The 16060-nt window shown below is 49.7% G+C and overlaps 1 protein-coding gene across 2 annotated transcripts; it reads right to left on the bottom strand.

Annotated features, from left to right (window-relative positions):
• Nucleotides 1-1331: 1331 nt before the first annotated feature.
• On the bottom strand, nt 1332-12972 carry PRODH2 (proline dehydrogenase 2). 2 transcript variants are annotated; one of them, XM_082677506.1, is made up of 10 exons: nt 12715-12972; nt 12442-12638; nt 12213-12351; nt 12044-12130; nt 6460-6540; nt 6218-6373; nt 5950-6116; nt 2991-3102; nt 2348-2491; nt 1332-1622 (listed from the first exon to the last, which is right to left on the bottom strand). In XM_082677506.1, the coding sequence occupies exons 1-10, from the start codon at nt 12886-12888 to the stop codon at nt 1374-1376; spliced, it is 1506 nt and encodes a 501-aa protein (XP_082533632.1). In that variant the 5' UTR covers nt 12889-12972; the 3' UTR covers nt 1332-1373. The 2 variants fall into 2 exon arrangements, with proteins under 2 accessions (XP_082533632.1, XP_082533631.1); XM_082677505.1 differs by lacking the exon at nt 2348-2491 and adding an exon at nt 2518-2603 and having other exon boundaries at nt 1332-1558; nt 2992-3102.
• Nucleotides 12973-16060: the final 3088 nt, after the last annotated feature.

Genomic DNA, 16060 nt, shown 5'->3' with positions numbered 1-16060 from the left:
CGGGCCCTTTATGATCCCTGCCCTTGGCTGTCTTTCCATGCTTTTCACCCACACCCATGGGCGGTTTCCTCCATCTCAGCCCCAGCCTCTCTTCTTTGCCCCACAATGTCCTGATACTCTGCCTCTCTCTGGACGTCCCCTGGGGCCCTCACACCCACTGGGTCCCACGCTGGCCTCAGTATCTCCCCCAAACTGCATCTCCTCCCAGATCCCCATCTCAGAGTTGGACCCACTGTCCCCTCTTTAAGCCAGAGCCCCGGGCCTGGCCCTGAATGTCTCCCTCAAATCCAGCCTATCAGCTCCACGGCCCTTCCGCTCAGCCTCCTGATTGCTCTTTCCACCAGCCCCCTCCTCCCTTCCCCACACCCTGCCCTGCTCTACCCACCTGCCAGGATTCCCTACCCCAGCTTCCCCTGGGCTCTCAGACGGAAAGCTCGAGGTCCACTCGCCGTGCTGCAGCCCAGGGACTCTCACTAAAGCCCAACCTGACTCTGTCCCTCCCCTGCTTCAAAGCCTCCTTACTCCCCAGTGCCCTTGGGACAGAGTCGATACCCTGCAGTGTGGCACCAAAGACTGCATCTTCTGGCCCCCCAGACTCCATCCTTGTCCCCCGACTCCGCAGTCTGTTTATGCACATGCCCTTGTCCTGGAATGCCCTTCTCAGTATTTACTTGGTTATTCTCATGAATTCTCTGGGACGCCCTCTTGATCACCAGGTGTGTCTCCTCTGGCCTCCTACAGCCTCCAGGCTTTTCCCAACGTTGCCCTGATACTCTGCCTGGGCTCCCCTCATCACAGCCCTGACCACCCTGGGCTGTCGCTGTCTGAAGATGGGTCTGTCTACCCCTACTGGACTAAGAGCTCTGTGAGGCCAGGCCTAGGGTTGTGTTTGGTCACTGTTGTGTCCCTAACACTGTTCACCTGGAAGCCTAGCTCAGAAGGAGCTTCAGTAAATGCTTATTAAATCAGAGAGTGGCTTGCTTCTTCTCTCCGTCCCTCCGTGGACGTGTGGCCTTAGCCCAGCCTCTAGATTTCAGTGCCTCCGTGTCTGCTCTTCATCTGTGCTCTTCACCTGGGCGTCCACTGGAGTAAAGAAAATTCCCGCGTGAGCCACTAGCTGGCTGAGTAGAGCTGACCCCAGGCCCATGGCAGGATCGTCTGCCTCAGGGTTGGTGGGGGAGCTCATTAGTCTTTGATCAATGCCCTTGCTATGCTCTGGGGTCATCTAAAGATCTCTCTTGAGCCACAGAGCCCCCTGAGCTTGGGCTGGCTGAGGCCGAGATGAGCCCTTCCCCAAGGAGGCGGCTTCCGTACAGGGCAGCTGCCTGGGCAGCAGCTCAGGACCTTTATTGACCATATGAGCCCTGGGGGTGCTAATGGGGTACCCTCAGGCCCCGCCCCAGCAGCCTCCGCCGAAGTTCTTGACTGAGCAGTTCCTGTTCCCTGCGGGCACCCCGCAGTACGCTTTGGTTCTCCTGGGCCCTCCGGATCAGGTAGGGGATCACTTCCTCCAGGGAGCCATAGGGGATGGACTTGTACACAGCATAGCCAGCCTGCCCTGGAGGGAGAGTAGTTGCAGGGTGTGGGCTGGTGTTTGGGGGAGAGGCTCCCCCAGGCCCCATCTGGAACAGAGATTTCCATTTCTGAGAACATGGCAGACTAGGTGGGTTGGACAAAATCTCCCACTGAAAAAACTAAAAATCCTGGAGTAAACATTAAAAAAAAAATCTTCTCAAAGTTATGAAAATGCTTAATCCAAGAATTAAGAGAAAGTGAGAATCCAGAGAAGGAAGGGTTACACAAGAAGCATTTCTATCCTGAAGGCAAAATTGGGCTGCTACTTAATGACTTCAAAGCTCAGGGGGTACAGAAATGGAGGCCCAAAGCCTGACCACGGTAAGAGTTATAAAGGAGAACTTCCCCAGATTAAGTTGGAATCCAAAAATCTAGACCCTCAAAGTAAGAGATAACAAGAAGTCAAACCTCCCACCCTCCCTCACTCCCGGGGAATGGCCTTGACCATGAGCAGAGCAAGGAAAAAACTAGAGAAATCCATCTCTGATAGGTTGTGGCCGTGGGTTAGTCCCCTAAAATATTTGCAGCCTCAATTTGCATCCCTGGGATATCTCAAAAAAAAACCCTCAAGCTGTGAAGTTAGGGTACACTGACTTTGTACCCCTCAGCACCTGGCAGAAGAAAACATAAATCTTCTGGTCTCAGGCCCTGGTGAACAACACAGTAAAGAAAACAAAGCACACAGGTGACAAGATACCACGATGAAGAACCAACAGAAACAACAGACCGCAGACACAGAGACACAGGCCCGCAAGGCCTTCAGCTATGGGACAGATCTATCTGGAAGGGTCTGGCGCTCGGACCGGCTGCAGGCTCTGGATGGGAGCCTGGCCAGGCATTGTCTGGGAATGGAAGATGGGATCTGTTTGGGAGGGAATGAGGCCTGGGGCTGACTGGGTGGGATGTGGGAGTGGGGCTGGGAGGGACAGATCATTCACGTACCCAATGCCAGGGAGACATGGTCACACATCCCCAGAAGTTGTCCAAAACAGACAGGCCCATCCAGAGGAATGCCCAGCTCCCACATGCTACAGAAAAGGCCACATCATCAATCCAGACAGTGGCTGGATCCAGAGCTGAAAGTCAGCCATGATGCGCTCATATGGCTGTGCTAGTTATTCAAATGTTGAAGTACTTCCAAACTCACTGATAAATAACCACTGCCCTGGGCCCCCTGAAGGATCCCCAGTGAGTCCCCACTTCTTCCCTGGAGCCCTGGGACCTCCCCATGCCCCAGCAAATAAGGGGCAATGCCTTGTTCAGCTGGGGCCTATGGGACCTGCAGGTGTAGCAGGAGTTAAATATTTTGAATATCCTCCCCAGATCCCCTTTGAACCTACTGGCCCACACTGTCCCTCCCCTTGTTCCACATCCACCACCCTTTGGGTACCTATTTCCCAGTCCCCTACTTCATACCGCTTGGTTGCCTGGTGAACAGAGTCCTCATTGTGGGAAGCCACCATGAGGGGGCACATGGGGCCACGATGGGACACCTGGGTCAGCATCAGCTCCAGACAGCGGCTGTAACTGAAGGGAGATAAAGGCCTGGCATATGACACCTGGTAAGTGAGAGTTAGGCCCCAGGGACTGGGGATTTCTGTCCTTGGGAGGTGGGGTGCCTAAGGGCAAGGACCCTGAAGTCGGGAAGTACCTGCATCCCACCTGCCTCCCCTGCGAAAGACATCCCCTCTCTGAGGCTTTTTCCTCTCTTTAACAACCCACGTTCACCTAACAGTGTTGTTGTGAGGATGGAGTGAGATGAGGGTGGACATAAAGCCTCTGGCACAATGGCACTCTCACAGCAAAGGGCCACATCACACAAGATGACATTTATCCAAGGTCATTCACTGCAGCAGTGTCTACAGAGCAGGGTTAGTAACAACCCAAATGTCTGTAAGTGGGGGACCGGCTAAATGAACACCCAGAGGAGAGTGGAGTGCCCCTGCGGGGGCAGGGAGACCCCGTGATTACATGGTGATGGGAGCGGATGTGAGCTGTGTCGGTGTGTTCATTTTCATATCATTTTGATTTTTGAATCATGTGAATGTATTATTTATTCAAAATCTCTATTAAAACATTAACGGTACTGTGCTGGAGAAGATGTGGAGAAATTGGAACCCTCCCACCGTGCTGGTGTGAGTCTAAAATGCTGCAGCCACTTTGGAAAACCATCTGGTAGTTCCTCAAAAAGTTAAACATGGAGTGACCATATGACCCAGCGATTCCAGTCCTAGAGAACTCAACTTTTTTTTTTTTTTTTTTTTTTTTTTTTTTGCGGTACGCGGGCCTCTCACTATTGTGGCCTCTCCGGCTGCGGAGCACAGGCTCCGGACGCTCAGGCTCAGCGGCCATGGCTCACAGGCCCAGCCGCTCCGCGGCATGTGGGATCTTCCCAGACTGGGGCACGAACCCGGACTCCCAACCACTCCCACGAACCCAGGCGGACTCCCAACCACTGCGCCACCAGGGAAGCCCTGGGGTTTCTCTTTGAGGTGATGAAAACGTTCTGGAATTAGATAGTGGTGATGGCTGCACAATCTTATGAACATACTAAAGGCCACTGAATTGTGCACTTTAAAATAGCAAATTTTACGATATGTGAATTATATCTCAGTAAAAAAAACCAAAAATGGTGCCAAATGATTAAGCCTATGGGACACAAGTGTGCCTGGGAAGCTTCATGGGCTTGGATGCAAGCTTAGCCTTCGTGGCTTGGCAACTTGCTCTGCAAGCTTGGTGAGTACTTGCAATTCTACAGGCCTCTCCTTGGTCCACTGTGAAATGGAATTGGGCTTTGAAAACTCCATGAAGACAGGGCCTGGTGGCCACCTTGGTTGCCACTGCAACCAGGGTGCAACACAGTTCCTGATCTAAATCAGGTGGTCAGGGACTTCCCTGTTGGCACAGTGGTTAAGAATCTGCCTGCCGGTGCGGGGGACAGGGGTTCGAGCCCTGGTCCGGGAAGATCCCACATGCCGTGGAGCAACTAAGCCCATGCACCACAACTACTGAGCCTGAGTTCTAGGGCCCATGAGCCACAACTACTGAGCCTGCGTGCCATAACTACTGAAGCCCGTGCGCCTAGAGCCCGTGCTCCACAACAAGAGAAGCCACCGCAATGAGAAGCCCACACACAGCAACGAAGAGTAGCCCCCACTTGCTGCAACTAGAGAAAGCCTGAGCGCAGCAACAAAGACCCAACACAGCCAAAAATAAATAAATAAATAAATAAATAAATAAATAAATTTAAAAGAAAAATAAAGTGGTCAGCAAGTATGTATTGAAAGATAAATTCTGTTTTTTCTTTTTTTTTTGGCTGCGGCCTCTCGGCTCACATGATCTTAGTTCCCCAACCAGGGATTGAACCTGGGCCCCTAACAGTGAAAGCCCAGAATCCTAACCACTGGACTGCCAGGGAATTCCCTGAAAGAATAAATTCTTTCTTCCCAGGGCCATGGGATGGTGACCCAAGGAAATCACAATGATTTGAGGTGAGTAAAAATGTGGGTTCTAGAGCCAGTCTGCCAAAAATCTTGGCCCTGCCACTCACTAGCTGTGCAACCGCGGGTAAGTGATTCCATTTCTCTGTGCCTCGATTTCATCCTCTGTGAAATGGGGATGATAATAATAGTATCTACCGCTTGGGTTGTTTATTCATTCTTTCAACAGATCTGTACCAAGCACCCACCACACAGCAGGCGCAATTTTAAGCACTGGGGGTTCAGCAGTGAACAAATCAGAATGCCCTGCCCTCCTGGGCCCACGCTCCCGTGGGTGAGACGAATAATGAGCAACCGAATGTGAAACCTCAACTGCTGATAAGTGCCGGAAGAAAAATAAATCGAAGAAGTGAGTGGGTGTGGAAAGTTCTAGTTTTTGATAGGAAGGTCCCCTGAGAAGGTACCAACAAATAAAGATCTAAGGAGGTGAGGGATTGAGCCACACCACTGTCTGGAGGGAGAAGGTTCTGGGCAGCGGGAACAGGAAGTGCAAAGGCCCTGGGGGTCATCAAGGAGGCCAGTGTGGCTGGAGTGAAGTGAGCGAGGGGACAGGATTGCAGGCCGCTGCAAGGATCTGGGGGTTATCAAGGGTGCACTGGGCGCCATGGGGGGATTTTGAACTGAGGAGGGACAAGATTTGAGGCAGGTTCCCTCTGGCTGCACGTGGGGACCGAATGGGGAGGGGGTTAGAGAAAGGAGCAGGAAGCCCAAGGAGGAGGCTGCTCTTCAGGTGGGAAGTGACGGTGTCCTGGACTGGGGAGAGGGAGTGTTGTGTGGACCCACACAGGACACTCAGCACCCTGGGGAGTGAGCTCTGATGAAAGGTTAGATGCTAATATTATTTGTCTCAGAGGCCAGCCTGCCCCAGTCCCACCTCTGACTGGTAGCCTTGTAGTCAGGCTGAGTGGGATCTTCGGTACCCTGGAGCCGGGCCACCTCTCTCTCCTTGTCCAGATATGCCCCTCGTACCAGCTTTACCCCGAAGGCCAGGCCAGCCCTGTCTGCGGCCTCAGCATCCCGCCTCAGCTGCTCGTAGGTGTCCTGGCAGAGCACAGGGGCAGCTTCGGGTCAAGGTGCCGGGACCCCGGCCTGCGGTCCCCTCCCCCGGACCCCCCCCCACCCGCCCCAAGTGCACCACACACCTTCAGATAGGCCTGGTAAGTGTTCCACACCCAGGGCCCGCCTTCCCTGGGGCCGTTCCAGCGAGCGGCCAGAGCGGCCACCAGCAGAGAGAGTGCAGGGTTCAGGGAGGTGTACTCAGCGTCCACCAGGAGCCTCACATGCTGGGCCCGGGCGTGCTGAGGGCGAGAGAGACTGTGGTCGGGCCCCCAGGAGTGACCAGCAAGCAGGTGCAGCGGAGCCAGACCGCGGCCGCAGGTGTTACCTGTACCACCCGGTGCAAACGGCTCAAGGAGGCCTGGAGATGCCGGGTTTGCTCGACATTGAGGCAGGAGACCTGGAGGTCCTGTGGGGGGTGGGGGATGGCAGGAGCAGTTCAGGGCTACTGCACCCTTCCAGAGCTTAAGTCTTCTCTCCCCCACCAGCAGGAAGGGAAAAACAGTTTAGAAATTGTTCGAAATCTGAAAAGTAGCTGGATCACATTGATATTATTTACTGAGGGATAATACAATGGTTGAGAGCTCAGAATCTGAGTCTGAATCCTGGCTCCACCACTTACTGTGTGGCCTTGAACAAATCATATAACCTCTCTGGGCCTCAGTGTTCTCCTCTGTAAAATGGGGGTGATAATAATAACTACCTCATGGAGTCGCTGTGTGGATAAAAATGGGTTAATATATGAGCTGTGCCTGGACATACACAGGACAGGACAGTGCCAGAATATGATGAGCGCTCAATACCTGTTATGATAATAGGTGGCTTCAGATGCCATCTTATGTATTTAATCTTTACAATGATCCTAGCAGGCAGATGTTATTCCAAGCTCCGTTTTCCAGTGGGAGAGTGACGTGACTTGGAATTAGCATCTAGAAAGTGCTTGGAACAGTAGCTAGCTCAGAATAAGAGCCATAAGCGTTACCTCGCATTCGTCTCTTGGGACCTCAGTTTCCTCATCGAACTTTGAAGGCCTCATTGCAACTCACTAGGCTCCCCTGGTCTGACCCCTCTGCTCTCACCTCCTCCCACCCTCCACCTGGCTTACTGCCCTCCAGCCTCACGGGCCTCCCTGCTAGTCTTTGAACATGCCAGGCACCTTCCCACCTCAGAGCCTTTGCTCTGGCTGTTCCTTCCGCCTGGAACACTTTTCGCCCAGATGTCCACTTACTTCACTCCAACCTCTCCGCAGGGTCTTTATTTCAATGCCACCTTCTCTATGAGGTTTTCTCTGGTTTGAACTTGCAACTCCCTTCCTGGGGCTTTCCCTTCCCCTTCCTCAGCCTTATTTTTCCCTACAATGGCTGTCTATACTTGTAACATATCGGCTTTGTTTTTTGTTTTAGTATAATTAAACATTTATTACATTTTTTCACACACTTATGGATAGAGTGAAGAGAGGGCAATGTTTCTCTGTGTCTGTCTCTGCGCCACACTCCCCATCTGAATCCAAAATCATTTGATTGTAAGGGAACAATAAACAGAAACCTTTCAAAAGAGCTCAAGTGAGAAGGCGGTTTACTAATATGGGGAAGCTCTCAGAGCCCAATTTCTTTTTTTTTCTTTTTTTTTTTTTGCGGTACGCGGGCCTCTCACTGTTGCGGCCTCTCCCGTTGCGGAGCACAGGCTCCGGACGCGCAGGCTCAGCGGCCATGGCTCACGGGCCCAGCCGCTCCGCGGCATGTGGGATCCTCCCGGACCGGGGCACGAACCCGTGTCCCCTGCATCGGCAGGAGGACTCTCAACCACTGCGCCACCAGGGAAGCCCTCGGAGCCCAATTTCAAAAGCACCTACTTTATCTGCATTAATAAATTTGATCCCCTAAAACAATTAAGTAAATATTATTCCCAATTTCCAGATTAGGAAACTGAGACCCCGAGGGGTACTAGAACCTAAACTTGAAAAAGAATGATTTTCCTGGCTCGGTGCGCTTCCCACCCCCCCCCACCCCCCCACCCCCCCCCACCCCCACCCCCACTCCCCCCGCCTCAGCACGAGGCCCTGCAAGCCCCAACTTGGCTTTGGTTTTAACAATTGAGAGTCTCTTGCGCCTCCCAGACTAGCAAGTAATTACCTCGAGGGCAGAGATTTTGTTTATCTTGGTCATCATCCCCACCCCTGGCACAGCACCTGGAATGTGGTAGATGTTCAACAAACGTTTAGGGAATTGTTACATTTGTAATGTGGAAATAATAACTATCCCTAGTTCAGGGTCCTCTTATGGGGATTCGAGGGTGAATGTGACCTGCTGGTGACTCAGGGAGTCCAGCTGGGTTCAAAGAAACTGGGAAGTTAAAGGAAGAGGAACAGGTGGAATTTAGGGCTCCAGTATGGTCAACAGGATGGGTATGGATACTATCCTGGGGGAGAAGACTCTCCAGGAGAAGGGAAGGGTGAGGGGCACCTGCGGAGTTCTTCTCCCCAGTCAGAGAATTGTCTCCCTATGGGGCATCCTCCCAGGAGAGTTCTGGGGTGTGAGCAGCTGGTGGAGCCGCCGCCCTCACAGAGGGCCGACAGGGCGCCACATGCAATTTCAGGTCCTCATTTACCCTTCACCACCCTCTGAAGTAGGGACTATTGTCATCCCCATTTTACAGAGGGGGAAACAGAGGTGAAGGCATAGAGAGTTGAAGTCATTCGTCTAAAATCACACAGCTTGGGACTTCCAAGCTGTGTCTGGTGGAGAATGGTTAAGAATCCGCCTGCCAATGCAGGGGACACGGGTCCAAGCCCTGGTCCGGGAAGATCCCATATGCCACGGAGCAACTAAGCCCATGCGCCACAACTACTGAGTCTGCACTCTAGAGCCTGTGAGCCACAACTACCGAGCCCGTGTGCCACAACTACTGAAGCCTGCATGCCTAGAGCCTGTGCTCCGTAACAAGAGAAGCCACAGCAATAAGAAGCCCACGCACCTCAACGAAGAGTAGCCCCCGCTTGCCGCAACTAGAGAAAGCCCGCACGAAGCAACGAAGACCCAACGCAGCCAAAAATATAAATAAATAAATAAACTTATAAAATCACACAGCTTGACCTGGGATTTAAACCTCAGCATCTTCAGGCAGAGAGTAAATGCTTCCCTTGAACACATATAAACCACTTAGGACAGTGCACGTTGTGAGTGGTAAGTTCTCCACCATTAATTTTGTTTCAGACTCACTTGCTCCATTCATTTACTCATTTATTTAACATATGTTTATCACATCTTGTCTAGGTGCCATGGCCTGGGATATGGCCGTGGACAGGACAGTTATGAATCGTGCTGTGGAGCCAGTGGCTGTGAAGACCAAGGATGGGTGGGGCCTGGGATCGGGATGGGGGTGGTAGGACTGCTCTGAGATGGGGACAGGAGGAAGGGGCAGGTTTGGGGAGACACAGGCCAGTGTGGGACCCAGTTGGTGTGAGGGGTCTGGGGGATGTCCAGGCGGAGGTTCCAGAGGGACTCAGAGGAAAGGCTGGGGCTGGAGACAGAAGGCAGGCATCATGAGCGCAGAGCAGGGAAACAGGCTGTAGGGGTGGGTGCGAAGGCCCCTTGGAGGGGAATAAGGACTGAGAGGGGAGTGAGCCGGGACCTCGCCCTGGGGAACCTCCATATTTAAGAGTCAGGCAGGGTAAAACCCAACGAAGATTGAGAATGAGCTGGCAGAGGTGGAAAAGGAACACCAGGTGTGATGGTGTTGGGGAAGCCAAGGGAAGCTAGTGACACAGAGGGATGAGGGCCCCTCTGTCAAAGTGCAGATGCCAGCCTGGCAGGGGCTTTAGTCTTTGAAAACACCCTGGGAAGAAATTACTATCACTGCCCTCACATGAGTAAACTAAGTTCATGAAGAGGTGAAATTCGGTACACTCCAAAGCTGATCCTTTGAAGCACTAAGTCCTGCTTCTATGTGTTCTGTGACACATATGAAAAATTACGAATTAAAAAAAGAAACCTCAGCAGGTCCCAGACAGCATGATTTGGGATGATGGAGACTCAGAAACCACCCGGGTGTCCATCCCAGGAGAGGTAGACCATGCGGCCAGAAGCAGCCATTAAAAACAATGGATTAGGGACTTGCCTGGTGGTCCAGTGGTTGGGACTCCACACTCCCAGTGCAGGGGGCCCAGGTTCGATCCTTGGTCAGGGAACTAGATCCCACATGCTGTAACTAAGAGTCCACATGCTACAACTAAAAGATCTCGCACGCGGCAACGAAGATCCCGCGTGCCACAGCTAGGACCCAGAGCAGCCAAACAAATAAATAAATATTTTAAAAAATGGATTAGATGTACACAGAGATGCTTGGAGGGATCTTAAAATCAGAGTGCTCAGTGAAAAAAGTAAGAAACAGAATGCCATAGGTAACATAATGTTACTTGTGTGCGTTTAAAACTATACCCTCCACCCCCCACCCAGCCCCATTGATGGAGAAGGGCACAAGGGAACTTCCTGCAGTGATGGAAAGGTTCTATACCTTGATAGGGATTTGAATTGCTCAGATGTGTATTTGTCAAAGCTCATCATCAAAGGGTACATTTACAATGTGTGCATTTCATTGTATGTAAATTTTACCTGAAAAGAAATACATACAGAACTCTAATTAGTGATGTGCGTTCTGAAGCATTTGGGGGAGAAGTGTGCTGATGTCTGCAACTTACTTTGAAATGCATCAAAAAAATGTGGATTGATGGATGGATAGAGGAATGGATAGAAGGATAGATACGATTTAAAGCAAGTATAAGCCCAGTGGCATGGACATACATACACTACCAAGTGTAAAATCGATAGCTAGTGGGAAGCAGCCGCATAGCAGAGGGAGATCAGCTCGGTGCTTTGTGCCCACCTAGAGGGGTGGAATAGGGAGGGTGGGAGGGAGGGAAGAGATATGGGGATATATGTATATGTATACCTGATTCACTTTGTTATAAAGCAGAAACTAACACACCATTGTAAAGCAATTATACTCCAATAAAGATGTTTAAAAATAAATAATAAATAAATAAAGCAAATATAGTTAAATGTTAACGGCAGCAGGTATATGGGTGTTCACTGTAAAATTCTTTCAACTTTTCTGTATGTTTGAAAATTTTCATAATAAAATGTTGGAAAAATATGCCCCCAAAGAGCATATACTTGGCAAAACAAAATCACAGTAACAAAGAGATACATGCTGCTGATGGCAGGGAAGGTAGAAATAAGATATGGAAATAAAGAATAAATGAAAGAGGGACTTCCCTGGTGGCGCAGTGGTTAAGACTCTGTGCTCCCAACGCAGGGGGCCCAGGTTTGATCCCTGCTCAGGGAACTAGATCCCACATGCATGCCGCAACTAAGGGGCCTGCCGGCTACAATTAAGAGCACACGTGCCACAACTAAGGAGCCCACCTGACACGACTAAAACCCAGCGCAACCAAATAAGTAAATGAATAAAGTAAATATTTTTCAAAAGTTACAGTTAATTAAAAAAAAAGAATAAGTGAAAGAACAAATGAGTGAATGAATGAACCAAAACCCATTGGTCTAATCATAGCTTCCAGCTGGTTAGCACACACTAGCATAGCTGAGTCGATTGATAAAATATTGATTACTTTCTTCTAGTTGGTAAAGAGCTGCTGTCTCAGTGTCTCCTCTGAGAGCTCCCAGCCCCCAGGCCCCTCCCCTAGAGTCCCCAGGTGACCCCTATTCCATTTATTCCAGCCATGCCCCTGGTCTGTAGCCACACTTATTCTGACCATTCTAAGCCTGGAAAGTAGAGGTAGTTAAACATTTTGAACATGCCTCTGGCGGGTGCCTGCTACCTCCAAGTCCAGGGGGCTCTGCTTCCCCCCACATTCCCCACCAACCATTCAATCTCCCCCAGCCTGAGCTCCTTACCTGCCCAGAGTCCATGGCTTCGGCCAGTCTTTCAGGGCTCAGCTCCAAGGACCCCCCTGGCCTTTGGACGCGTGAGGTTAGCTCCTTCTGGAATGGGGTGGTAGATGGGGTAGCGAGGGGGACCTGGGGGGCGCCCACCCCCTCCCCTCCCACCCTGCCGGTCCCTTACACAGAGCCGAGTGCTCATCAGCGCCGTAATCTTCAGCTGCATGAGGATGTTTCCAGTCGGGCCGGGGCTCTCCAGGAGGCCTCGTGACAGGTCCACACATCGAAGCATAGCGCTGAGGTTCCCCTCATACCAGGCCTCGCTGCCCAGCCAGCAGGCGTCAGGGTTTGGAGCCCACTAACCCCCTTCTTGCAAGCCTCCCGGCCACCCTGGTCCCTGGCCCCCTACTCACCCAGTCTTGACAGCTGAGTCTGGCTCCTCCTCAGTGGGCACCGCCAGCAGGGGCCGGAGGCCTAGGCTCTGCAGCTGTTGGACACAGGCCCTCACCTCCTCTGTGGTCTCACCAGCCACAAACTGCCCGTAGATGGATGCTCGGAGAAGCGCGCCCGAGAGCTGGGACCCCAGGAGTCGCTGAGACCAGGCTTGGAGCTGGGGTGACAGGGAGCAAGGGCTCAGAGCCTGGCCCTGGGGAGCCCCTGGGCCAGTCCCCACGGTCACTGCTCACCGCCAGGCCGTGGGTGACCAGAGGGGGCCAGGCACACAGCCGTAGCACCAGCAAAGCCCGGGTCAGTTCTCCTGTGCCCTTGAGGTGGAAGGCCCCACCATCAAAGCGCAGGGGCTTCCAGCCCCCAGCGGAGGGCCCCGCTTGGGAGCAGAGCACACGACAGGTCCAGAGCATCAGGAATCCTTCGCCACTTCCACACCAGGTCAGGGGGCTTTGGAGGCCGCTGGTCCACCTAGTGCCCCTTGCCCGGCCCGGGGCAGTGACTGATTAACCAGACAGTAACCAGGGAAAGGTAAATCTTTAGGATCACAGGCTCCTTGAGGGGCAGTTAATTATTAACTTACGGGGACATAGTTCAGAATAATGGGGACAGGAAAGGAAACCCCCCAAAACAGCCCCCAACGACCCTCAGAATAACAGCTCACAATTATTAGGTGCCCATCACATGCCAGTGGGTGTTAAGTGAGAATGTGGGCTCTGGGAGCAAGGCAGTGTGGCTTTGTGGCCTTGGGAAAGTCCATTAACCTCTCTTGTTGCAATTGCTTCATCTTAAAATGGGAGAGAGGGTAGTGCTACTGAATAAATTTGAAAATGCACATAACCTTTTACCTATCTGTTCCATATTAAGTATGTATCTTAGAGAACTTGAACATGGGCATCAGGAAACATGTACAGGAAGAAATGTTCCCAGCAGCATTGTTTGTAATAGTCCCAAATGGGAATTTCCATCAACAGGAGAATGGATAAATACATTGTGGTATAGTCATACAACAGAATACTACAGAGCAGTGAAAAGAGCATAAACTACTGATACGCACAACCACATGGATAAATCTCACACACGTGGTGTGTGAAAGACACCAGACACCAAACAGCCAGACAGGACATGCTGTCTTATTCTATTCAAAAAACTCAAAAGCAGGGATAATGAAATGGCAATATAGTATGGGGGATACATACATGGGTGGTCAAACTACAAAGAAACGCAAGCAAGGAAATTATTATCACAAAAGTCAGAAAGGTGGTTACCTCAAGGGATTTAGAGGAGTTGTAACTGGGTAGGGGCTCATGGGGACTTCTATGTCCTTTTTATCTTAATCTGATGAGGATTCACAGTTGTTCACATTATACGTATTTTTTAAAGCCATACATTTATATTTCACACTCCTGAATGTACAGTACATTTCACAATAAAATAAACATAAGAAGTGAATCATAGTGTCAGCCTCACGGAGTTGTTATGAGGATCCAGTGAGCTCGTGGACACACACAGCCTGGTATACAGTATGTGCTCAATACATACTGGCTGTGATCATGAAGTTTTGTGTACGTACAACCCCATTGGTGTCTATGCCCCTGAAGAGGTATATGACATTAATCACCCCTGTGTTTAGGGATCCGCAAAACCGCCTCAGGCTCACCGATTCGTTGGAGGGACTCAACTCAGAAAAACTGGTTTACTCATGGTTATGAAAGGATACAGATTAAAAATACCAAAGGGAAGAAGCTATGGGACATAGGAGACATACGACCTGGAGACACCAAGACAAGACATAGGTCCTGGAGACACCAAAGCAAGCTTCTCATTGTCCTTTCCCAGCGGAGCCCAGTGAATGGTGCTCAATTCTCCCAGCAACAAAACATGAAAACACACGTGGAGTGCCACAGCCAGGGACATTCACATGAGCCGTGGTGTCCAGACTTTTTATTGGGGGTCAGTCACATGGGCATGGCCTACCTCCCGCATGACTGACCTTAGTCTCCAGCCCCTCCAGGGGTCAAGTTTATACTGCACAGCCCAAGGACCCCAGGTAAACAAAGATACTCCTAACAAGCAGGATATTCTAAGGGATTAGAGGTTACCTCCCAGGAGTTGGACAAAATTAATCCTTTAATGCACAACCTCCCATTCACAGATAGTAAAAGTGGAGCCTCAGAGAGGTAAAGATGTCTGAAGTCACACAGCCAGTGGCCAAGTGTGGATTTAATGTCCTTGTCCCCTAAACCCCAGGAATAAAATTTTAACCACCCTTTTTGCAGTCTTTTCCTCAGTACCTAATTCACAGAATCAAGGGACAAGAGTCAGACTATAAAGCCAGAAAAACCCTGGGTTAAAAAGTCTTGAAACTTTTTTTTATTACATGCACAGTTCATATTTTAAAATTAAGATAATACAAAAGGAAAAGGAGTGGAGCAGTTTCTCCAACTCCTCAATTCACGCCTCTAAAGCAACAGGGTATCCTTGCAGAGGATGGTTTGTGCATAGAAACACACCTATGTAGCTCCTTTTCGTTACATAAATGAGAAAATACTACTTGTCCCTTTGCACATTGATTTTTTTACTTAATGTATTTTGAGGGATTGTTTCCATCTCAGCACATATAGCTGGATCTCAGATTTGAAAGATTTTATGTTATTTCTTTCTTTAATCTTTGATAGATTTCACCAGCAGAGCCATCTGGGCCTGGAGCTTTCTTTGTGGGAAGGATTTTAATAATAAGTTCAATTTCTTGAATAAATATATTTTCTATTGCATCCTGAGTTACCCTCATATGTTGTGTTTTTCAAGGAATTGGCATTTCATCTAAATTGTCAAGGCCTTGACACAAAGTTGTCATAATATTCTCTTTACATCCTTTTAATGGTGACAGAATTTATAGTGATAATCTCTCTTCCAATCTTGATATTAGTAATTTCTGTTCTCTCTTTTTTTCGTGATCAGTCTAACTGGGGATTTTATCAATCTTGCTGATTTTTTCAAACTTTGGCTTTGTTCATTTTCTCTATAGTTTGCAGATCTGCCTCATTTTTAACATTTGCAGATTGTTGTGTTGAATGCATTCCCATCACTGATAATTTCTTCACTTTCCCTGACATTTTATCATGAAAATTTGCAAACAAAGTTTAAAGTTGTCTTACAGAATGTCCTACATATTGTATTTGCCTGATTATGATGTCATTTAATGTGTTCCTTTATCTTCTGTATTTCCTGTAAACCAGAGTTTGGGTCTAAAGTCATAAATTTTTAAATTTACTTTTTTGAAGTATAGTTGATTTACAATGTTGTGTTAATTTCTGCCATACAGCAAAGTGATTCAATTATACATATATATACATCATTCTTTTTCATATTCTTTTCCATTATGGTTTATCACAGGATATTGAATATACTTCCCTGTGCTATACAGTAGGACCTTGTTGTTTATCCATTCTATATATAATAGTTTGCATCTGCTAATCCCAAACTCCCAACCCATCCCTCTCCCACCCCTTGGCAACCACAATTCTGTTTATGTCTGTGAGTCTGTTTCTGTTTCATAGATAAATTTTTTGTGTCATATTTTTG

This window comes from Grampus griseus (assembly GCF_964374135.1).
Source record: "Grampus griseus genome assembly, chromosome: 19".
NCBI classification, from domain to species: domain Eukaryota; kingdom Metazoa; phylum Chordata; class Mammalia; order Artiodactyla; family Delphinidae; genus Grampus; species Grampus griseus.
Note: the sequence above shows the minus strand (reverse complement) of the source record. Positions and strands in the feature narration are given on the sequence as shown.

Coding starts and splice junctions, on each gene's coding strand:
- PRODH2 (XM_082677506.1), bottom strand. CDS start 12,888: ATGCTCTGGACCTGTCGTGTGCTCTGCTCCCAAGCGGGGCCCTCCGCT. Junction 12,131..12,212: donor TGATGAGCACTCGGCTCTGT/GTAAGGGACCGG, acceptor ACCCCATTCCAG/AAGGAGCTAACCTCACGCGT. Junction 6,374..6,459: donor GTTTGCACCGGGTGGTACAG/GTAACACCTGCG, acceptor TCTCGCCCTCAG/CACGCCCGGGCCCAGCATGT.